The sequence below is a fragment of the Leptodactylus fuscus genome, chromosome 8 (assembly GCF_031893055.1).
Source record: "Leptodactylus fuscus isolate aLepFus1 chromosome 8, aLepFus1.hap2, whole genome shotgun sequence".
NCBI lineage: Eukaryota > Metazoa > Chordata > Amphibia > Anura > Leptodactylidae > Leptodactylus > Leptodactylus fuscus.
This window is the reverse complement of record NC_134272.1, coordinates 74244682-74269920: the sequence shown is the minus strand read 5'-3', so window position 1 is coordinate 74269920 and position 25239 is coordinate 74244682. Positions and strand designations below refer to the sequence as shown.

At 40.6% G+C, this 25239-nt stretch overlaps 1 protein-coding gene across 2 annotated transcripts in view; it reads right to left on the bottom strand.

The window, feature by feature from the left end:
• LOC142216413 (sodium channel protein type 2 subunit alpha) overlaps positions 1-25239 on the bottom strand; it is a 161456-nt gene that overhangs the window by 35476 nt on the left and 100741 nt on the right. For both annotated transcript variants that reach the window (XM_075284217.1, XM_075284215.1), the window contains 8 exons: positions 24808-25014; positions 24250-24534; positions 21565-21912; positions 14702-14837; positions 12612-12850; positions 7367-7540; positions 5526-5882; positions 4169-4648 (listed from right to left, as the gene is read on the bottom strand). In XM_075284217.1, the coding sequence (XP_075140318.1) occupies positions 4169-4648; positions 5526-5882; positions 7367-7540; positions 12612-12850; positions 14702-14837; positions 21565-21912; positions 24250-24534; positions 24808-25014 (2226 nt within the window). The remainder of the gene's footprint in view (positions 1-4168; positions 4649-5525; positions 5883-7366; positions 7541-12611; positions 12851-14701; positions 14838-21564; positions 21913-24249; positions 24535-24807; positions 25015-25239) is intronic.

The following is a 25239-nucleotide window of genomic DNA, read 5'->3' as shown; positions in this document are numbered from 1 at the left end:
CATGGACACCAAACTTGTGCTGCCTATGGTCATGACTATAATGTAAAAAAACCAACATATAACAACATATCACTAAATGCTGTTGATATCACTAACCCTACATTGCATCCAGTACTGACAATAGACTTCTGACAACTTATCTACTCTCCACGTCCTTTACAGAGCATGACTACAACATTTCCCCATGGACACCAAACGTGTGCTGCCTATGGCCATGACTATAATGTAAAAAAAAAATACAACATATCAATAAATGCTGTTAATAACACTGACCCTACATTGTATCCACTACTGACAGTAGACTACTGACCACTTATTTACTCTCTCCCTCCTTTACAGAGCATGACTACAACATTTTCCCATGTACACCAAACTTTTGCTGCCTATGGCCATGACTATAATTTAAAAAAAAAAAACAACATATCACTAAATGCTGTTAATAGAGCAGAGAAGAAGCTCAGGCAAGATGGCCGCCCCCATAATCATGTTCAGAAAATAGAATAGTAGGAAAATAAAAACAGATTAGAAAAACGGCAATAGATTCCACAATCTGGCTTTACTACGTAAAACTGGTAACACTTTCCTTTGCAGTGTCGGAGACAGTAAAAGTCATTTTCGAACCCCTTTCGACACATTGTTCCCTTAATAACGGCAGCAGTATTGTGCGAATAGACAAACATATTACATAATCATTATTCTCATGTATTTATCACATTCCATATGGTGCATGCTCCATTGTTACTTTACATTTGTGACTTTTAAGCGGTATAGGTTTAGGGCATGCATTAAAAAAATGCTGAAGAAGTTGAAATAAAATACAAAAAAAAAAAGAAATCAAACATTTCTAGTTTTAGTACAACATCTTTATCGGCCAGTCTCGGCAGACCATGCTGTGAAGTGAGTCACACGACTCAGCCTAAGCCTAATAGCTGTGCATGTTTTGTATTGGATTGCAATGGACAGGCAAGGGACACAGCTGATTTGCATGCAAGCCAATCAAAATTAATTGTAATTAGATATTGTTTCATTTAACCTTAGGAAACGTGGCGACATGTTGCGCTGCCTTGTTTAAAAGCACCAGAGTTGCATTCGTGGTGGCTTCTGCTTGATTTTACCCCTGTGAGAAGTGAACAAAAAAGGGCAAGCACAAAAAAGAAAAAAAAAAGATAAAATTAACAATACCCCTGTTCTGTTAGAGTAGCTCTTTTTATCTAGACCTCAGATTTGTGATCTCCCATTAAAAAAAATTGGTAAAAAATAGGTTACTACTTGGGGTAATAGCCAGGAGGTCACTTTATTTATTACCGTTGCTTAAATAGCAACACCATATTCCACGGCGCAGCACTAGTCACATCAGTCCTGTCCCCAATGGGGCTCACAATTTAATTTCCATAAACCAGTATGCAGAGGAGAGAACATATGAAGTCCATGCGGAGGTCCTAGAACCTGGGATCTGAAAGGCAACAGTGCTGTTAAGAAAATAATGTTTTATTTTTTTTTATTTTTTTTACATATACAGTTTTTTATGCTTGTATTTTAGACATATGGAAATGATAAGGCTTTGGTTTTTGCCACAGCATTTCCCCAGCACTTCCACGCATTTCCGCTTAGTGCTCTAGAATTGTCGGCACTTCCACGTGTTTCCGCTTAGTGCTCTAGGATTGTCGGCCCTTCCACGCATTTCCGCTTAAGCATTATCAGCACTTCCACGCATTTCTGCTTAGTGCTTTAGGACTGTCGACACTTCCATGCGTTTCCGCTTAGTGCTCTAGGGTTATGGACACTTACAAGCGTTTCCGCTTAGTGCTCTAGGGTTGTCTGCACCTTCACACGTTTCTGCTTAGTGCTCTAGAGCTGTCGGCACTTCTACGCGTTTCCGCTTAGCGCTCTAGGGTTGTCGGGACTTCCACGCGTTTCAGCTTAGTGGTCTAGGGTTGTCAGCCTTTCCATGTGTTTCCGCTTAAGAGTTGTTGGCACTTCCGCGCATTTCTGCTTAGTGCTCTAGGGCTGTCGACATTTCCACGCGTTTCCGCTTAGTGCGCTAGGGTTGTTGGAACTTCCACGCATTTCTGCTTAGAGCTCTAGGGTTGTATTATTATTTTTTTTTTAATGGAAATTTATTCCTCAAATTAAAAAATGCACTCCCAACTCCAGCTCCATTTTCTAATAGAATAATTACTGATAATATTACAAATATAAATTTTTGATAATGGGGTTTATGTTTAAAATACAAGCCTTTCATTATTTTGTAGGTGACAACTATTTTAACACTCATTTAAATATAATGTTTTAGTACTTTAACTGAAAAAATAATGGTAATAAAATAAAAAAATGGAGACAAAAAATATGCATTATATATAAAAATTTTAAAAGTTTAACAAGCTTACAGATGTTTTATTTCTAATATAATAAGAGTAACCTAATAATATTAGTCATTAAAATATAATAAAATAAAAAAAGTAATTTTAATATAACAATGTTGCCAATACTTTGATAATGAAATAAAAACAATTATAATAGAGATATATATGTCTGTTTCTTCCGGTAGGTCCGGTGGCTTTAACAGCTTTATGGCTTTCAATGTTAATGGCACATTTGATCTGTGGGGTTCACACACTTAATTCCCAATCAAAACAAAAAGATCAGTCTTGCCATCAATTTCCTTCTTGTTTATGTAAGTAACCGAAAAAGAATCTGAGCCTAAGCACTATAGATTTCCTTGAAGGCCATACATCAATTTGCACTTTTTACAACTACAGATGGGCATACAAATAGATTTTTATAGACCGACTGCTGTTGGTCGTACATATACCTACGACAGTCTGTCCCATACAGCCAACATTAACTTCCATTGCTGGAAGATTCGTGTTTGTTTGTGTGTTTAAAGATTTGGCCATAGAACCAATCACAGTTTGTTTAAGATAAGCAATGACAGTCTAAAATTTATTGTGTACTAGCAGGAGGACCCGACTTCGCATTGTTATATTTCATTTTTTGTTTGTGTAGTGGATCCTTAAGAATTTTCCAGTTTTGCACTGGTGTATTTTCTATGTCATTTGTGTGTCTATAAACGTCATGTGATCATGTGTATCTCAGTTTTTATATCAGTGAAAAACCTGCGATTGGTTATATGGATACCTGGAGTAAAGTTGTGTGTATGTGACCTTGTGTAACAGTGTCATCTACAACGCCCTGCCCCTTTAAAGTTGACTTACAGCAGTGAAGAATAATGGCTGGGTTGTTATGGAAACCTAAAGTAAAGCTTTGATGTGTGATGGTGTATGCTGAGCTGTGAATCTAATCCTCTTATGTGTGATACTGTGTGCTAAGCTGTGTATCTAATCCTCTGGTGTGTGTCATGATGTGTGCTGAGATATGTATCTAATCCTCTGATGTGTGTTGGTGTGTACTGAACTGAGTATCTAATCCTCTGTGTTCTGAGCTGTGTATCTAATTCTCTAATGTGTGATACTGTGTGCTGAGCTGTGTATCTAATCCTCTGATGTGTGATACTGTGTGCTGAGCTGTGTATCTAATCCTCTGGTGTGTGTTATACTGTGTGCTGAGCTATGTATCTAATCCTCTGATGTGTGCTGGTGTGTGCTGAACTGGGTATCTAATCCTCTGATGTGTGCTGAGCTGTGTAACTAAACCTCTGATGTGTGTTTGGCAGTTGGAATATGAGTGAAAGACTTCCAGGTTTGTATTGGCTAATGCAGGTCATTGTTTTGGGAATACTTTATCTCAGGAACTGTACGTCTGAGAGAGTATAGGCCAAGCCTAAAACCTTCTTGGACACCTAATGTATCTGTGTGCCAAATTTGGTGAAGATCGATCCAGTCATTTGGTCGTACATAAAGAACAGACAGAAGCTCATTTATATAATGAGCCTGTTTAAGAATAATTAGAATAATTCTATACAAACTAATCAGTCAATGAAAAAAATACTAAAGATATTTTAACCACGACAATACAAATCAAGAGATCCAAAGGAACACATAAAGATTCAAAAACATTCTCAACACAATATTACTGTAATATATTAGTGAAGAACACAAAAAAGTAATAAACCCAAGTTCAGATGTTAGATTTAAATTTCTAGAAATATTAAAAATAAGCTTAAAAGAAAATCATACATATAATAAAAGTAAAAAAACAAACTCCTTACCTCTTTGCTTTCTTCCAGATCAGATTCACTGCTGAAATCTTCTGTATTAAGATTTTCAAAGTCAGATTCGCCGACAGCGATGGGGACAGTAACGGTGAGGCTTGGATTGTGTATGAATGACATGTAATCGCTCTCGTCGATAATGTATTTTTCCACACTGCTGCCCACTCCGCTGGTAGTTCCATTGCCACCTTTGTGATAATCTAGGTCTTTATTTATATCAACTGCATTATGGTTATACATACAACTTTCCTTTCGGTTGTGAAGCTCCTCCAAAGGTTTGATTTCGTCTAGAGCTTTCTGTTTCTTAACAAAGGGTTTTTGGAGGCATTCACGGACTGTTTTTTTAACAAAATCTATTCCCCTTTGTATCCTTCCCACAGCAATCTGGAGATTGTTCATCTCATTGTCATCGTCTGTAGCTGTAAGGTTGTCGGAACTAAATGAACTCAGCAACAAGGCCAGGAACAAATTCAAAACCTAAGCAGTATATAAAAAGATGAGGGGTTACAATTTCATATAAAAGTTGTACCAAACCCTCGAATGCACGCAACGCAACGTCAACAGCCTAGTACACATTTGTCATTGACTGTAAGGTTTGTTATCGAATGGAGGCTTCGATGAACATGGATATTATAATCCTTCAAAATGAACCAATTACTATTTTCTATCAAAAATTTATTAGGAATAAATTAAGTCCCCGGTTGGCACAGGATACATCTAAATAATTCAGGAATCAAAATTGAAATCTATATCGGTCTGATGTACATTTCCAGTATAACTCACAATGCTCTTTCCACTTTTGCAGAAGGAACAATGTATTCTTTGGTGCAAAAGAGGGCCAAGATGTGCCACATTTACACCCATCAATGCCCAAAAACTTTGACTATAAGCTGTGCATACGATAGTGTTCCATTAACCATAGAGTTAAGCCAGCCATATATATATATAAGATAGATATTAAGGCAAGCCATCCATACATATTAGGACTGACCATCTAACGTATATGGGGAATCCTCCTGACTCTCCCTCCATGGCAGATAACAAGGGATAGAAGAGTCAGGCATGCTTGATTTTAACATGCCCAAATCTTTTCAACATGCCCCAAGAGTTGAGCCTTGCAAGAGCTGTCTGTCAGTGGCTTTACCCCACTCGGAATATGGGTAAGCTCAAAAAAAAAAAACCAAGAATGTATGTGTATGGGGGAACAGGTCCCATATTTTTGAGCACTTGCCCTTTATAGGGAAAGACTATGAATGACGAAAAAGTATAATATGGGTAATGGACATTGAGTTTCATCCAAAAGAAGGGTACTGGTACAAAGAACTAGCTACTAAATTTTGAACACTGTACTTACCACAAGATTTCCAATGACCATGACTAACATGAACACCAAGAGGCACATAGATTGTCCTGCCACCTCCATACAGTCCCACATGGTCTCGATCCATTCTCCACATAACACTCGAAACACGATCAGGAAGGAGTGGAAGAAATCGTTCATGTGCCAGCGAGGAAGTTCACAGTCATCAGAGATTTTACAGACACATTCCTTGTAGCTTTTGCCAAACAGCTGCATGCCGACCACGGCAAAGATGAAGACTATGATGGCCAACACCAAGGTCAGGTTTCCTAAAGCTCCCACCGAATTACCGATGATCTTGATCAACATATTCAGTGTAGGCCAAGATTTTGCCAACTTGAAGACACGAAGCTATAAAGATGAAAATGTTAGTATTCTTCTAGCCAGTACAGTCTAGCACATCCAGTCTAACCTACTGCAGATTGCTTTAATTTTTTAACAAAAATGTCTATTGTCTCCAGTGAAAGTACTGGTCTCAGTAGGGTCTGGTAACCACCACTCAGTGGTGTATCTAAGAATGGTGGGGCCTCAAGGCAAACATTTGACATGGGGCCCCCCAAGCCCCCACCCTGCATTCCAGTACACAGTATTATATCCCATAGTGATCCCCACACACAGTATTATGCCCAGTAGTGAACCTTGCACACAGTATTATGCCCCATAGTGGCCCCTGCACACAGTATTATCCCCCATAGTGGCTCCTGCACACAGTATTATCCCCCATAGTGGCCCCTGCACACAGTATTATGCCCATAGTGGCCCCTGCACACAGTATTATGCCCCATAGTGGCCCCTGCACACAGTATTATGCTCCATAGTGGCCCTTGCACACAATATTATGCCCCATAGTGGCCCCTGCATACAGTATTATCCCCCATAGTGGCCCCTGCACACAGTATTATGCTCCATAGTGGCCCCTGCACACAGTATTATGCCCCATAGTGGGCCCTGCACACCGTATTATGCCCCATAGTGGCCCCTGCACACAGTATTATGCCCCATAGTGGCCCCTGCACACAGTATTATGCTCCATTATGGACCACCCATAAACAATTATTATTATCTTTTCAGACCCCAGAGTATAATGATTAGAGATCCAGGGGAGGATGCAAATATAAAAAAACATTTGTTACCTCTCCCTGGCTCCGGCGCACTCCCCACAGATCTCTTTGGTGTTGGACCAGAGGTCACCTGATTCCGGCCGGTATTGCAACACATAATGACACCAGTCCACATGAAGTCTGTGATGTCATCAACAGGCCCGAAGCCTTCCAGGGCACAGGAGAGGTAAGTAACAGTGTTTTTTATGTTCCCTCACCTTTCCTGGTCCAACGATCATTATACTCGGGGGTCTGGAAAGACCCCCGAGTATAATGATAGCAGCATTTGTGGGGTTCAAGTACGTGCGGCCTCACTTACCAATCCAGGCTTCTGCTCACAGCCACATCCGCAGAAAGGGAAACCTCTACTGTGAGTAGAAGTGATGAACGGAGAGTAAATAGGGCCTGTTACCTGCTGGAGTTACTCCTGTAAATTACAGGTCCTAATAAAAACAAAAAAACACATCAGGGGCCCACCGTGCCCCCAAGTTTCGGGGCCCTGTGGCAGCGGCTACCTCTGCTACCCCAATAGTTACGTCCCCTGACCCCACTGCTATATGATAAGAGTAGACTATGCGGTAATGAGACCATTGAGTATCATTAAACAAGGAACGTGCTGAAACTATAAGATAACCAAGTAGAGTAACAGTATAAGGTGCACTGTGTAAATAATATCTCACATAAAAATAAGCTAAAGTCATATCTTTATGGCCAAATTAGCAAAAAGTTTCTTACCAATCTGAATGACCTCAGCACTGACAAGCCTTCCACATTAGCAAGACCCAACTCCATCAAGCTGAGGCTTACTATGATACCATCAAAAATGTTCCAACCTTCTTGAAAATAATAGTATGGATCGAGGGCAATCAGCTTAAAAACCATCTCCGCTGTAAAGATTCCGGTAAAAACCTACAGTAAATGGAAATAGATCTCCTTAGTCTGATTTACAGGTCGTCATTACTTGTAGATGGGCAGAGAATTATCTCAAGCATTTGATATTGCGCATTTCATCAATGACACAACGCAGACAAGTGCGACACTTATTTTTCAGACTATTATTTTCAGCAATTTCCGACTATATTATTTAATTCTTTTTCTTAGGCTTTGAGTAGAACAAATCCTCAGAACCAAAGATGACTAAGAAATAAAATAAAAAAATTAAGTCATTTCTGGAAATGTCAGAATATTTATCCCGAGCCTTGTTTTCTACAATGTTTTCTATGTAATCACAAGATTCACTTTGAGAGTCTCGTTTTTCTTGGAATCTTTACCTTCTTACAAGAAAATTTTAACAAATATACCGTCATTTGTTTTTTAGCAGAGACATGCGACATACTGTACATAGGACGTAGAATTTTCACTTTTATCAAATGTAATGTGAATTTTTTGCATTTAATCTTATTCAATGGATAATAATATGAAAAGTTATTATGTTCACCAATCGTCAATGGAAGGCAAGGAAGGAAAATATGTCTTTAAGGGGTTAAGAAAGGCTATTTTTCACCTACCTTTATATGTCTTCTTCGCCCCACCGTTCAGATGAAATTCCGTTTTCCGTCAGTATGCAAATGAGTTCTCTTGCAGCACTGGGGGCAGTCCCCAACACTCAAACGGCACTGAGGGCATCCCCAATGCTGCGAGAGAACTCTCTCCAGTGCCGCCTTCATCTTCTTCTGGAACGTCCTCTTCATGTGTCTTCTTCCAGCGCAGGCGGTGAAACTTGTAGACCTCGGGCAGAGCCGACTGTGCATGCCCACAGGCCACAAGAAAATGGCTGCTTACTTACTGTGTAAGCGGCCATTTTTCTTGTGGCCGCGGGCATGCTCAGTCGGCTGTGCCCGAGGTCTACAAGTTTCACCGCCAGCACCGGAAGAAGAAGCGTGAAGAGGACGTTCCAGGAGAAGATAGAGGCGGCACTGGAGAGAGTTCTCTTGCGGCATTGGGGGCACCTCCAGTGCTGTTTGAACGCTGATGCCCGCCCCCCAGTGCTGCGAGAGAACTCATTTTCATACTGACGGAAAACGGAATTTTAACCGAACGGCGGGGTGAAGAAGACATCTAAAGGTAGGAGAAGAATAGCCTTTCTTAAGGCTATTCCGATGTGTCAACAACAAAAAAAAAAAATTAATGGTAGAATCCCTTTAATAGAGTTTAGTATTTGCTTATCCAGTCACTGCCATAGACAGCAATAGTCTGGAGCCAACTCATTGAGGTCTATGAAGAGTCTAGACATGCTCTGTGCAGGGAGGGGGAGGAGATAAGCCGTGACATCATCTATTATCAGTAGTGATGTCATGATAGTTGTGGTGTTATCTATAGAAGTGTTATCTTTGATTGCAATGTAAAAGTGTGTGATGTAAATGAAGGGATTGCTGCAAAGACAACTCCTAGAATTTTGTCGTGTCTGTCTAAAATTAGGTTTAGTGGCCAGAGTGAAAAATGTAAGATATAGTACGTTTTAAAAATATGGAAATGGAAATTGAAATATGGAATTTTCAAGTAAGTTTTTAATTTTTTTTAACAGTTTTTTAGGGGGGTCAAATGTTCCCTTTAAGGGCCTATTTTCCTGTATAATCTTAGAAGTTTTAGTACGATTTATTTGTCTAACTTTTCCTTTTCTCTCCATTTTAGATCTAGCACATCTCTCATCTGCATCAGATTCCTTCACAGCATCTCACCCTGCTGGTCCACAAAAATTACATCCTTGCTTTGTAGAATAATTACTTCCAAACTACCTTTCTTTAGATAAACCTTCACTATGCCGGCGTGATGCCAGATTAAGACTAGACAATTATTTTGGTTTATTCCACTACTTATCATTGTGGGAACATTTCGCTAATTGCTTCTCCAGATTGTTCTATGTTTACACTAAACAATTCTAAATGCCTTAGCAATGAAGTCACAAGAAAAGTTGACAAGATTCTATACAGAACTTCCCAAAGATCTAATAGTATAGGCGCCACCAATAGCCAGCATGGTGTACTACACGCTACTGTGTGACCGGCACATAAGCCTTACTTGAGAGATTTTAGAATACAAAGTACCAGTCGGCATCAATTTTGGGTGGCATTTCCGATTCTGAAGCTGAGGCCCCACGTTGCGGAAGCACAACTTTTTTTGTTGCAGTTTGCTGCCTGTTTTGAGCCAACGTTAGGGGTGGCTTGAAAAGGAATGGGAAATATAAAGGAATCTCTTATACTTATTCCTTAATCCACTCCTGACTTTGGCTGAAAAGCCGTAACAAAATCTGCAAGAAAAAATACTGAATTTCATCAATGTGGGGCCGTAGCCTTAAGCCTGGGTCACATCTGCATTCAGATTTCCATTGGGTTAGTCCACTTGGAGATCCCCCAAACCGAAACCTATACACATTATCATGATTCATGCAGAAACGCAGCAAAAATCACATGGACCCCATAGACTATAATGGGGTCCGTGTGGTTTCCACATGGCTTCATAGAGAAAAGTCCTTAAGGAGTTGGAGTGGGACTGTAGAAGAAGAAGTCCAAGTCAATGGTTTGGACCAGGGTTAGGGAACGTACGGCACTCCAGCTGTTGCTAAACTACAACTCCCAGCATGCATACTTGCTCTGCTGTTCTTGGAACTCCCATGGAAGTCAATGGAGCATGTTGGGAGTCATAGTTTCACCGCAGCTGGCGAGCCGAAGGTTCCCTATTCCTGGTTTGGACTATTAACTGCACAGCCCTGTATAGGTCATCAATTATTTAGCCTGGAAAAATATTCCCATTGAAAATCCAGGTTCCTGCACCTGATTGCAACTTTTTGAACCCCTCTAGTCAGTACATAAAGGGCATACACAAAGTTAAAAAAATTCATCCTCAGTATCCAAATTCCTGTACCTATCGAATATTGGCACGTTTAGCAAACAGCTCTATATCAAGGCTGATGCAAAGAGCGTGGGTCGGACTGGCTTAGCTAACGGAACGAAACAAGCTGACAAAGGGAGATCCTTGTCTGCGTCTGGATGAACAGAGATGTGACCAGGATATACAGGGAAGGATTTCACAAGTAAAGTATATTCATAAGCGCCAACGTATTAGCGCTCTTACTCAATAAAACATACATTCCGCCGCTGGACAATTCCTTTAAGGGTCTTTGATGTAAGGTTCTTGCGGTACATGTGGTTATTGGGTCCGCAGCCATTATTTTGGGAGATAATTAAACAGATCTTGTTATAACACTGCTGCATCTAATCCTTCTCTCTCATTAGTACAGAACACGTTTGCATGCAGTAATAAGCTCTAAGAACTTAATCGCATTTGCTTTTCACCACTGGCCCTTTGTACGGCTGTAACTCTGCTGGCTCATCACAGAAAGCCCAACTTCTACCATTTAGAAATGCAGGATTAATGTTTTCCTGAAGTTAGAAATTGATTTATTCGGGGAAATCCTGATTTTACTAAATAATAAAAAGATACATTTAATATTCTACATACTGTACATTGCTCATTGAGGAATTACTGACTGTATAGACTCTTTAACCCTATAGAGTCCTATCACTCCAATGCATCAAAAACAGAAAACCAAGCAAGTGTAAATATTTGATTTAAATCTACTGTTATTACAAATTTATGTCTCCATGGTTGCAGACTACAAAGACGCCCTGTGTAGTCTGATCCTACAGTTCCTTCCTTTTCAGTCATACTTTCTTCTGTCAGTCTCCTATCTTCTAGTTAAGGCCTGGTTCACATCTACATTCGGGTTTCCGTTTCCTTGGGGACCCCACTGAATAGAAACCTATCCACATTAAAAACCACTTACCGTAAGGAAACCTGCAAACTCCGTTGACTATAATGGGATCCGTGTGGTTTCCGCATGAAACATGCAGAGAAAAAAGTCCTGCAAGCAGCACTTTTCTCTGCATTTTTCGTGCGGAAATTGAGCAGAAACCACATGGACCCCATTATAGTCTATGGGGTTTCCTTAAGGTAGCTGCTTTTTATTGCGTATAGGTTTCCATTCGGGTGGTCCCCAAGCGGACTCCTCGAATGGAACCGGGCCTAACTTAGCAAATATATGTTAAAGGGGCGCTATCAGCAAAATCATGCTGATAGAGCCCCACATATGCTTGAAGGCTATTCAGGCACTGTAAATGTTATATTAAACTACCCCCCAGTTTTAAAATAATACCCTAAAAAAGAATGTGATCTACTTACGCATCGTGCACGCTGGGCGGGCATTCAGGGTGCGCCGTCTTCTTCATCCACGCCTCCTCTTCCTCTGATGTCCTCGGGTCCCTTCCTCCTCTGGCGCTCGCGAACTGACATTGATTAAAAAAAAATGGGTTGGGCGCCTGCGCAGTAGCTGTAGTAGAAGCCGCATGCTACTGCGCATGCGCCCAGGCCATTTTTTTATATCAATGTCAGTTCGCGAGCGCCAGAGGACGGGACCCAAGGACATCGGAGGAAGAGGAGGCGTGGATAAAGAAGACGGCGCACCCTGAATGCCCGCCCAGTGTGCACGATGCGTAAGTAGATCACATTCTTTTTTAGGGTATTATTTTAAAACTGGGGGGTAGTTTAATATAACATTTACAGTGCCTGAATAGCCTTCAAGCATATGTGGGGCTCTATCAGCATGATTTTGCTGATAGAGCCCCTTTAACGAAAAGTGGATAACAGAAAAAAGTTTATCTGCAGTCTAAAGTCATGGGGACACATAAATTTGCATGGAGGCTGGAGACATAAATTCGCCGGGGACTGTCATTGGGGACTATAAGAATTGGGAGGAACAGTATTTCTATTTCCCAATAATAGGTATGACTTTCCTATTCCATTCTAATTGTAAAGCTCCACTTGGGTCTCAATGATGACATCTGGACCTCCAAATATTTAGGAGCGGATGCAGAATCTGACCCAGGTCTCGGCGTACACGATAAAAGAGATTTGTTCAAATAAAAAAACCTATTTCTTCACAATTTATAAAGCGTCTAGGCAAATAATCTCATTTTCTACTTACCAAGTTACCAGCGGAGAGAACATAGTTAAACTCATCCGTCATTGGGTAATGCTCCATAGCCATGAAAAGTGTGTTCAGGACGATGCAGATGGTTATTGCAAGGTCCACGAAGGGATCCATCACAATTAATTTTACTACGTGTTTTATTTTCAACCAATGAGGCGTACAATCCCAGATCAGAAATGTGTTTGCAAACTTGTACCAACATGGTGGACACTTCTGCCTGGACTCTTCGAGTTCTGAGAAAGGAAGTGAAACAATGTTACTTATTTTTGATATTTTTTGCTATTCTTTCCTAAAGCTAACTGATGACATTGTGCGTAAAGATTTCTCGCCCATTAACTGGGTACTTGAAAGGGTCCTCGAAAATATGTTTTATACACTTAGAGAACCCTCTTAATAAAAGTGCACGAATACAAAAGTGTGTGTATTATAGATTGAAAAGCAAACCGTATTAGCAATTCATGTGTCTATGTCTCATATGTGTTAAAGATTGTCTCAACTCTCTTTGCGAAAATTGTGGACCTGGAAAAGACCATAAAATATCAAGGGACAGAGCGGAGGGGGCCAAGTTTCAGACCCTCTGTGAACAACTGACGTCACTTTAATCCCAGAAGACGAAAAGGGTTCTGATGAAGGGCCATAGACACTTCTATGAAATTGCCAACAGGCCTGGACAAGCCCTGGCACGAGTTTTGCAGACACATCGCTTGCACGCTAATGTCCTGGTTATCCAGAACTCTCGGGTTAGTAAGGTCCATCTTCACAACAGATTGCAGAAATTTTCCACAAATATATTGATACTGACAGATATTTGTAATTCCCTTTTCTCACACAGTGCACTTTTGTCTTTTCTTTTTTGTCCTATCTCCACCCGCACACGACACTTGTCCTGCCGGCCTTTCCCTAGCTATACCCCTGAGCCTCTGGACACCAATGGTTTATCCTTAAAGGGACCTTGTCACATGGAAAATTTTGTTGAATTGGCAGGTAACATGTTATAGAGCAGGAGGAGCTTAGCAGAGTTCTAGGGAAATCTTTGCTATAAAACGATCATTTATCCACTGCTCTTTCTATGCCGAGAAGTCCAGGGGGCGGTCCTATCAGTGATTGACAGCCTGCTCTCTATGGAGGAATATGCAAATCTGTCTCCCAAGATGTAAATAGGGAGAGAGTGCCTCTGTTATGCTGCCCTCTATAGGAAGCACCCTGAACATCATGCCAGACTTACCAAGAAGTCTTTACATAATGTGGGATTTTTACCAAGTCAATTTCTCAGCTACGGACGGCCGTTTCGGTCTGGTTGGACCTCGTCAGCACAGCCTAGAGAGAACTGACTTGGTAGAAGTGAGAGGCTGAGAGACCAGATTATGGGAATAATGTCACTCCTTAAGGAGAGACCACCTATAAGGTATGTGGAGACTTATACAGCCATAGTCACTCCACTACAAGGGAACATGGCAGGAATATGCAAATCTGTCTCCCAAGCTGTAAATAGGGAGACAGTGTCTCTGCTATGCAGCCCTCTATAGGAAGCACCCTGAACATCATGCCCGACTTTTTCAGAAGCCTCTACTGTGCACACACTGTCAATCACTGATAAAGCTTGCAGTGTACGTGCGTGGTTCGAGCACCAGGATGAATTTACCGTACTCCTTTGGCCACCTCGATCGGGTCGTTCGCGCCATGGATGCGCAACCACACAACCTAGCACAGCTGGCACTGGAGTTGGCATGGCTCAACATCCCAGTGACCATCATCACAACATCCCCTCTCTTCCTGCACGTATCGCAGTGGTCTGCTCTGCCAAAGGTGGTTATTTTGGATTTTGACAGGTGGACACATTAATGTGACTGGACTGTGTATAATGAATAATATCCACAAAACTATATTTCTAAATTGTAAACTATAAACCTATCTGCTCAGCTCCTCCTGCTCTATAACAAGCTGCCTACAGATTGAATTGTATTTTTCACGTGACAGGTGTCATTTAAGATAATCAATATCAAAACTGTTGGAATCCAACAACTGGCACGGCCATCGATCAACTTTAACTCTCATTCATTGCAGCTATCATAACGCACACCTACCTTCCATTGTATTTGTCAAAATACTGGCAACGCTCAAAGCCCTCTGCCTCATGGTCGTGGGATCTTCTAACAGATCCATAGATACCTGGTAACAGCTTGACTTCCTTTTCCTCATCTCGGTTTCTGTAGTTGTTCCCTGAAATGAAACTATAAATTAATAACCAAAAACAAGACGGTGTGCGGCAAGCCTCGAACACGGAATAATCGCTACATGTTCTAATGTGGATTTACAATTTATTTTATGTTTACCCCATTTGTCTCTGCATACAGTATACTACAATATGGGCCATGAGACTTGACAGGCCATGCATATGGCAGGGAGGTGATAAACTACAATATATACATATATACATATGTATATATCTATAAAATGTGAGACCATTTTGATATGACATATTTTACAGATTTTCCAAGTGGAATAATGTACAATAAAACCAGAAGCAATGACATTAGTGGAAAGCACAACTGGGTCTTCTTTGTAAGCAGGTGCAGGAGAGGGTTACACAGGACAAATATTGTACTTCGCTACAGGTTCATTGATTTGGTTTTTGGCAAAATTTCCTTACCTGTTATTAAGGGTTATTGCATTGTCACCAATTAAATAGAAAAATACACTATTCTGAAGCCTGCATTCTTAGAACTCTGCTCCATGCTATTCTTTTGTTATTCCTCCTGGAAATGAATAACATAACTAATGCCCAGGTGTTACTACTCCTCTTGTCAATAGGGAAGAATATGTAAATCTATTTTCCATGATATTAATATAGGGAGGCGGTGACCCAGTCATGCTGCCCACTAGGGGGCGCTCCTTTTAACATCATGCCCGACCTTCCCAGAGGCCTTTGCTGCAGTGATGTGGGATTTTTACCAAGCCAGTCTCTCAGTCGAGGACAGCTGTTTAGATCTGTTTGGATCTCTTCAACCCAGCGTAGAGAAGACTGACTTGGCAGAGGTGAGAGGCTTCTAGACCAGGTTAAGGGGATATTGTCACTCCTTAGGGAGAGACCATCATATAGGTGTGTGGAGACTTATTAAGCCATTTGTGCTCCAATGTGAGAGATCATGGGAAGAATATGCAAATCTGTCTCCCATGATGTTAATATAGGGAGACAGTGCCTCAATCATGCAGCCCACTAGGGGGCAGTCCCTTTAACATCATGCCCGACCTTCCCATAGGCCTTTGCTGCAATGATGGAAGACAGATTTGCATATTCTTCCCATGATCTCTCACAGTGCAGCGCAAATGGCTTAACAAGTCTCCACACACCTATATGGTGGTCTCTCCCTAAGGAGTGATAATATCCCCTTAATCTTGTCAATAGGGTGATATAACACAGTGTAAGGGGGCATTCACACTACCATTGGTAATGGCTGTTGCTGATAGGATGACAGCACCGGACATTAAACTGTCTCAGAATTGTCTGCGTCCGTTTTTATTGATAGTAATATAAACAACATGATGGAAGCTAGCTTACTGCATGTAGGACTTTATCTTCAAACATGACAAAAGATAGGGAACAGACGCAGAAAAAGTCTGTGACTGTTCTCTGCGTCAGTTTAATTTCCGTTGCTGTCATCCTATGATGGAAGACAGCAACGGATATTAACAACGGTAGTGTAAACGCCCCCTAAGGCTATAGTCACACAACCGTGCCTGTGTCTGAGCTGTGAAAGAGGAACAATCAGTCCATTTTAAAGGGGTTGTATAGTGACATCATGTCTGTTGGCTATTCTGCAGCTCAGTCCTGTTCATTTTAATGAGTCTGTAGCTTTACTATGTGACCAATGGACATGAGGACACTTTCTCAGAAGAAAAAAGAAGCCATGTCTTCAAGTCCTGCACAACCCGTTTAATACATGTATCCATGTTGCATCTGTTTCATATCTGTCTTCCATTGTTAATAGCTGTTAATTGCATCTGTTTTTATGGGACCATTAAAAAAATAGATGAATTTAATTTTCTATTTTTAACGTCCATGTGACAGCAGTTTTTCACTATCATGTGAATATGCCCTTAGACTATGTACGACATGTCCCATGGACAAAAGCAAAGGTTATAGCCTGTTGTCAATTTAGTCAAGCATTTCAAGGAGGAATAACAGAGGTACGGCACGACACAGATTTCTAAGAGAAGACATTTTTACTTCACGGGGAATTCAAGAATTTACTACCATAGACATGTCAGGAAAGCCGACTGACACTTATTTAAGACAACAGACTTCCCCTTTAAATGGGTTGCCTTACCAAAGACAATCCATATAATGTGAGAGCCAGTGGTGTAACTAGAGGCTTAAGGGCCCTGCTGCGAAAGGCCAACTTGGGTCCCCCACAGCAATTTTCTCCCCTTTTGTGGTACAATCTCCACCCCCCACCCAGAATCCATCCTTGACTATACTCTGCCCAGTTGCTCCATTTGACATTTGACGCTATGTTTCTCTTTTTTGACAGTGGAAGGCTAAGCGTCATAAATGTTCTCACTCCAGTTCACCAGAGGACATGTTTCTACAGGAGATATATATATGTACTACGGTTCCCTACATGAGCATCCTTATGTATTCTGTTGTCTTAAATAGTGTAAGTGGTTCTGAAATGTGAACATTTAACATCAAACTACTCCTGTGATCCTGCACCTGCCAGTGATGACAATGAGATCAGGACATGTCACATTGCACCATATGATCCATGATAGAAAGTACTTTGGTCTAAAATAAAGCAGCTGCTTAGCAACAACGAGCAATTAGCGACAACCACACAAAATACTAATTCGCTTCCATTTCCCCTCAGGGCACTTTCACCTTGGACACAATAATGTATCATAAAAAGACATACTGTCAGATCTTCAAAAAAGTTTGTCTTTTAGATACAATTTTAGTATGTAGATTGTCCTTATATATTCCATAAAATAGAATTCGAGCCCATACTACAGCTTTGGTTGGATACACTATGTATCATTGATAACAAGTACAATGTCAACCTATAATATACTGTATATGGTTTTAGTTCCACTTTATGCACATATGAATATATACAGGACATAAAACACAAAAAGTTACAATATAATGATCACATCTAATGCTCTGACAATTCAATAATAATGGGAAACTGGCAAAATACATATTTCTCTTAACACTAAATATAATTTGGCAATGTTAACATGTACTTTATGTTTCATGATCATATATTACATTTTGGTATGGTCTGTCCCATGTTAGACCTCAAGTATACAAGCTTATCATAGCTGTAATATGGCACCCATAGGGTTCTATGCCTCAGATTTCATACAGAGACTTGCACCATTATTATTCAGATCACCTTGTGCCTCTCATCCTTAGATATAGGATCCTACTAAAATAATACCATATCGCTATAAAGGGTACTTCATATATATATATGTATTTTGCCCATAATTAGTCTAGAAAATGGAAGGCAAAGATGAGCAAATCTGGCAATGAATGACTAGTATGGACCATATGAGACACTCAGACACCAGATGATTTAATTCAATGATAAAAGAGTTACATTGTGGTAGATAAGTTGAAGCCGTCATACCAGGAAACTGGGTGCACTGAAAACTGGACTACTTGAAAATCTGAAAGATTTCTTATGGTGAACCCATAGTTTCCAGATAGGATTTGACAAAGGATCTCATGGGCCGAAATGTTGGACATTGGACAAATGTTGAATCTGGATGGCCTACCCACTAGATACGCCTCGGCAAGGCTGGTTTAAGTGGATAGTTCTATATTTTAGACCTATTGGTTTCTCTATTGTTGCATCTAAGGGTATGTTCACAGCCATTGAAGTGAATGGGAGGCAGCAAAATTCTGCCTGATCAGTGCGGAATTTGTGAATTCTTCAGAGGATTCCATAGCAGATTCCGCGGTAGAATTTTCTCAAACAGACAAATTCAGCTTCAAATTCCTGAAGCTCAATTTTTCCGCTTGTACGAATTCTGCTATGTGAACATGCCCTTAATGATATGAAAAGAAATAAATTGCTCATGAAGATGTCTGATATGGCATTTGCTCATCTTTACGCACTTATTAGCAATGATGTTAAAAACCTGGATGGAAGTTGCCAACAAACAAAGACTGTTCACACTAGTATTAAAGGGGATGTCCTATCATCAGTATCAAAAATTGTCTAATCCTGGAAACCCCATTTAAAGGAGTTTTTCCAAGATTTTAACTTATTGCCTAAACACAGTATAGAGCTTTGTCAGATCATGACAAGGGGGGGACCCGTTACCCCACCATCATTAGTTAAAAGGGTTTTATGGGTAAATTATATTGATGAACAGCTGATCACCAAGGTGCCAGGGGTTATATAGCCCAATAATAACTCATCAATATAATTTGGTTACCAATAAATACGGCCATGCAGGAACTTTCTGTACAGTCCTATGAAAAAGTTTGGGCACCCCTATTAATCTTAATCATTTTTAGTTCTAAATATTTTGGTATTTGCAACAGCCATTTCAGTTTGATATATCTAATAACTGATGGACACAGTAATATTTCAGGATTGAAATGAGGTTTATTGTACTAACAGAAAATGTGCAATATGCATTAAACCAAAATTTGACCGGTGCAAAAGTATGGGCACCTCAACAGAAAAGTGACATTAATATTTAGTAGATCCTCCTTTTGCAAAGATAACAGCCTCTAGTCGCTTCCTGTAGCTTTTAATCAGTTCCTGGATCCTGGATAAAGGTATTTTGGACAAACAATTCAAGTTCAGTTAAGTTTGATGGTCGCCGAGCATGGACAGCCCGCTTCAAATCATCCCACAGATGTTCAATGATATTCAGGTCTGGGGACTGGGATGGCCATTCCAGAACATTGTAATTGTTCCTCTGCATGAATGCCTGAGTTGATTTGGAGCAGTGTTTTGGATCATTGTCTTGCTGAAATATCCATCCCCGGCGTAACTTCAACTTCGTCACTGATTCTTGAACATTATTCTCAAGAATCTGCTGATACTGAGTGGAATCCATGCGACCCTCAACTTTAACAAGATTCCCGGTGCCGGCATTGGCCACACAGCCCCAAAGCATGATGGAACCTCCACCAAATTTTACAGTGGGTAGCAAGTGTTTTTCTTGGAATGCTGTTTCTTTTTGGATGCCATGCATAATGCCTTTTTTTATAACCAAACAACTCAATCTTTGTTTCCAAAATGAAGTTGGCGTCTCCAAATGTGCTTTTGCATACCTCAGGCGACTCTGTTTGTGGCGTGCTTGCAGAAACGGCTTCTTTCTCATCACTCTCCCATACAGCTTCTCCTTGTGCAAAGTGCGCTGTATTGCTGACTGATGCACAGTGACACCATCTGCAGCAAGATGATGCTGCAGCTCTTTGGAGGTGGTCTGTGGATTGTCCTTGACTGTTCTCACCATTCTTCTTCTCTGCCTTTCTGATATTTTTCTTGGCCTGCCACTTCTGGGCTTAACAAGAACTGTCCCTGTGGTCTTCCATTTCCTTACTATGTTCCTCACAGTGGAAACTGACAGGTTAAATCTCTGAGACAACGTTTTGTATCCTTCCCCTGAACAACTATGTTGAACAATCTTTGTTTTCAGATCATTTGAGAGCGGGATGTCCATGTTCGGCGACCATCAAACTTAACTGAACTTGAATTGTTTTGTAAAGGGGAATGGTCCAAAATACCTTCATCCAGGATCCAGGAACTGATTAAAAGCTACAGGAAGCGACTAGAGGCTGTTATCTTTGCAAAAGGAGGATCTACTAAATATTAATGTCACTTTTCTTTTGAGGTGCCCATATTTTTGCACCGGACAAATTTTGGTTTAATGCATATTGCGCATTTTCTGTTAGTACAATAAACCTCATTTCAATCCTGAAATATTACTGTGTCCATCAGTTATTAGATATATCAAACTGAAATGGCTGTTGCAAACACCAAAATATTTAGAACTAAAAATGATTAAGATTAATAGGGGTGCCCAAACTTTTTCATAGGACTGTATGGGAAACCCAGGCATGGTGGCCTAATATTGTCGTTGGGTTATCGTCTTATATAGGTAGTGCCCCTACTGATAACCTGTCCACAATGCGGACACTAAAGGACAATATGTGTTTCTGACAAGTCTCAGACCATAGAGAATTCCTACATTCATGGTTGCACATGTGAACAACCGAACAAGACAACATACTGTCGCCACTAAGATGGTTAGAGAAAATCTTTAAACCCATTTATTGGGGTCCATTGAGATTTCTGGTAATACCGACAGTGAGAGCAGCCCACTCTCTATGCCATTCTTGCTGCTAAATATGCTCCAATATGGAGAGACCCCATTAAAGTCAATGTGGATTATAGAATTTGAACAGCATTCATTATGGCTGCCATTGCTCCCTTATGAGTAGAAGCCATAACACTAGTGTGAATAGATCCAGAACGAGACACAAAGCAGGAATTAATGGACCATTATGAGAAGGGAAAGTGCGGTGGTAACATCTATATGCAGAGTCCTACGAGTAGATATTTCATAGATAATAGGCTTTGACACGTGTAACTGAAATTTCCCATAATCCCTTTAATGAAATATATTGCGGAGATATGTATCAACGATCATGTCTTGGAATTATTCCTATGTTGTCGCTAAAGGTAAAACATACTTATTTATAAATTTACTCTCTAGGGATGGGGGTTGTCATTAAAATCGGTCTGGTTAAGAATATCAATGTAAAAAAAAAACGCTATAATTTAGACGCAACGGGATCCAGAGCGGTCACAAGATCCAGTTGCAGAGAAGCAAGATAAGTGATATTAAGGCACCACCATGCCTAGACTACGTAAATCTTCCTTACATTGTCATCAGAAGCTGGTTTATCTATTATCACCTCTGGGAGTAGTAGTCCAACAGGCGAGGTTGGGACGGATGGACCACCAAGCAGAGAGACGACTCCGTTGCAATCCACGGTGCTGTGCATCTTGCCATTCGCTGGAAGCATTGGTATGGTCTTTGATGCCTTGCTGGTTTGGCTTATGTTACTGTTCCGCCTTTCCCCGTGTCTATGAGGGACAAACAAGGAGCCTCTTCTGCTTTCGTTGTCTTCAAAGGTGCTGTGTTCATCGTCTGCAAAGTCGTTCTCTGAGCCCATGTCTTTTGCACGGTTTCTAAAGCTGAACAGGCTGGCTCTACTATTGCGTCTCGGAGAAAACAGAGATCCACGAATGCTCAGCAATGACTGCAACAGAAGAGCAAATCAGAAATCAATATATATAGCGATAACACATTAGGGTTGGATTTATTAATACTGAAGTTTCCAAAGACAATCTTAATCCATTACCCCACAGGGGCTAGACTTATTAGGAGACTCGGCCTTCTTAAAGGGATCCTATCATTTAAACTCAATTTTTTCTGCTTATCACGTAGGAATAGCCTTAAAAAAAGCTATTTGTCTCATGCACCTGAACTCACATACATGCAGAGAAAGGTATTATATTACTGGTATAACTTAACAGTTTTATGGCACTGGTAATTCTGACAGGCCGAGGAGCCCTGACCCTGGCATGCCTAGATTCCTGCCCCACTATGCCCAGGAGGAAAGATGCACCATATGATGGCGCAAATTAGGGTGCAGTTACAGCTACAACCCTGTTAGCAAATCTGTGTCATTGCGCCTCAAAGTTTTAGAACAACTTACATAGAATCAGAAACACAAAAACAGTAACACTTGCACCCCAAATCCTTCACCCATATCAATACATGATCGGTGCACCCTGGGCATGCCACCCCCTAGCATTAAGATTGACAGGTCCTAATCCTAGTTTTCTAGCCTATCTATTTGTACTCAATAGCTGACATTTCCTGTTTTAAGCCAAGGCATCACCCAGAATGCCAAAGTCAAAAGGCGCTGCGGAGAAGACCCCTGCCTGGCCCCATGTTGTGTAAACACTGTCCCATCCACACACTTCAGAAAAATATCTGCAGCGGACATACTGCGACTACAGAAACGCTGATGGTTTTCTGTATAGGTATAATAGAAGCAGAGGTAAACTCTGCGTTGTGGGAAAAATCACCACGCGTTTCCGCCATGTTTTTTTCCTCAGCATTTTTTGGCTGTGGATCGCTGAGTGGGGCCTTAGTCTTCAGCATCCCACTTTTTACACTGACTTGTAGATTGGTACAGGGCAAACTTATTTTCATTACAAATTTTTACAGACATTGTCATCACTCATTGACCATAGTAGGGCTCTTAATCTAATTTAAAAAACAAAGCAAAAATCTAGAAAAACAAGAACATTCCAAGGAAAATAATACATTATGTTATTAGTTAGGTGAAACCATTATGATGTAATGTATATGTCCAGTGTATTTTAATCTCAAGGTGGCCCACAGCATTAATGAAGGCATCTTGGAGATCTCCATCTGGGTGCGCTCAGTAAATCCAGCCTGCCGTTATCCACATATTAGCCAATTCACAGCTTCTCCTTCCGTAATGATGTTTCATGTCATCAAGTTCATTGATATTCCATCAATTTACTCATGAGAACAGAATACTAGGAAACTCCAGTAATGGGAAACTGAACTTAGACGTAATGTGGTGGTTGGATCTACTTGATCGATCCTTGGGGATGTCCAATTGTGGCAACTGTTCTATAGGCGACCATGTTATCCAATCCTCTACCTTCCGTATCTCCTAGGGGGATTGTATTTTAACAATGCAATTCTTTGTGAATTGTAAATCCAAATATGGAATTTATGTGGGGAAAACATAGAGTGAATTATATTTAATTATGGATGAAAGATGCAAAATCAGAAGAGGTGAATATAGAAAACCACTGGCCATAATAAGTCGTTGACTGGCGTTGAATGAATGGCCATCTTCCAATTAAAAATTGGTAACAGAAGTGGTAATTTTGATAGGACTTTGGTACAAAAAGAGGCAAGGTACCTACACTTTAAATAACTTGGGGCAGATTTATGAAGACCGGTGATACTCAAGCCAGACTTCATAGCCTTGAAGACGACGAAGGTTGTGCTTCATCTATGAAGAAGCACAAACCCAACCGAGCGTGCACCCCATTTGTGAGGAGATGTGCACCTTGTCATATATGAGGAACACCCTCCACCGTCTCCAGGGCTATGAAGACTGGCGTGAGTAACACCAGTCATTTTGCATTCAGTTTCCCTGCCGATCCTGCAACCTGATGTATTAGTCTATGAACACTCTTCAGTCCATTGATGCCCATTCATTTCCATAGAACACAAACCCTGATGCATTTTTACTTCAGACACAGGAGGGCATTCATAATTCTTGGCAAATTCACTATAATTTACTCCAAAAACTTGTAGTTCTAACCTATGTCAGCTCCTATTTGGCACACATTAGACTTCCTGGTGCAAGGAGATCATCAAGACTGGAGTACGTAATGCCAGTCTCAATAAATTCCCCATTATTAGGCGTCCCTCCTATATGGCAACTCATAGGGTAAGATTTTGTACAAGGGGAGAACTTCCATGTAAATAAATACTGTATATAGGCATTTATTATAATACTTAGAACATCACTAGACTATACCTGGTGTGGAGAGGAAAACTTGTTTTCGTAAGTCAATCGATTTCCTTCAATGGAGAAGCGGAAACCTTTCCTTTTAATACTGGTTTCAGATTCGGACTTTGGAAATTTTTCGTCATCGCCCTTCTCTGCGTCCCCTCCGCGCTTCTTCTGCCTTATTTTATTCTTACGATCTTTGGCGCTTTTTGTACTCAGCTTGGAAGCTACTGATGAACTTTCTGAAAGGGGCCCAAAGCCGCCATCTTCACTGTATTCCCTTGACAAGTTTAGGGCTGCTGCGGCGGCGGCCTGGTTAAAGCACACAATAAAATATTATTATATACCATATACTAGATTAGGATTTAAGCTATAAAGCTGTGTATATGACATCACGTTAGTGTTATATAATGCTCTTACAATGTAGCGTGATGGTTTTATCTTTATTTTGTTATCTCCCATGTGACTGGTTCCTTTTATAGTACAAGCAATGGGATTCTCAAAGCAAAACAAATGAGTAGTTTGGGACATGACTAATTATTTTATTACCATATCAAACACACAGCTGGAGATATATCAGCATACCTGAGCTTCTTCTTGTTGCTTCTTAAGCTGCTCTAACATTTGTTGAAATTCGGCTTCCTTCTGCTCGGCTTCTTCTAGAGTCGCCTGGTTCTGCTCTTCATAAGCCATGGCGACAACGGCCAGGATCAAGTTCACCAAATAGAAGGAACCCAAGAAGATGACCAGTACGAAGAAGATCATGTAGGTTTTCCCGGCAGCTCGTAAGGTCTGAAGGAAAAGTTGTAATTATTATATTATTTTTAGAATTATTATTATTTTATAGAATACAACTCTTAAAGTCTATTCTTCATGGGATTGTCTATCTTATATCTGCTTGTGACCAAAGTCTACTGATGATAAGCAGATCACAAGGTGCTCTGTAGCTAAAGCCCCAACCGATTTGTGAAGGAATTTGGAAGCGACTGTTCAACTACCCAATAGCGCCACCGCAGG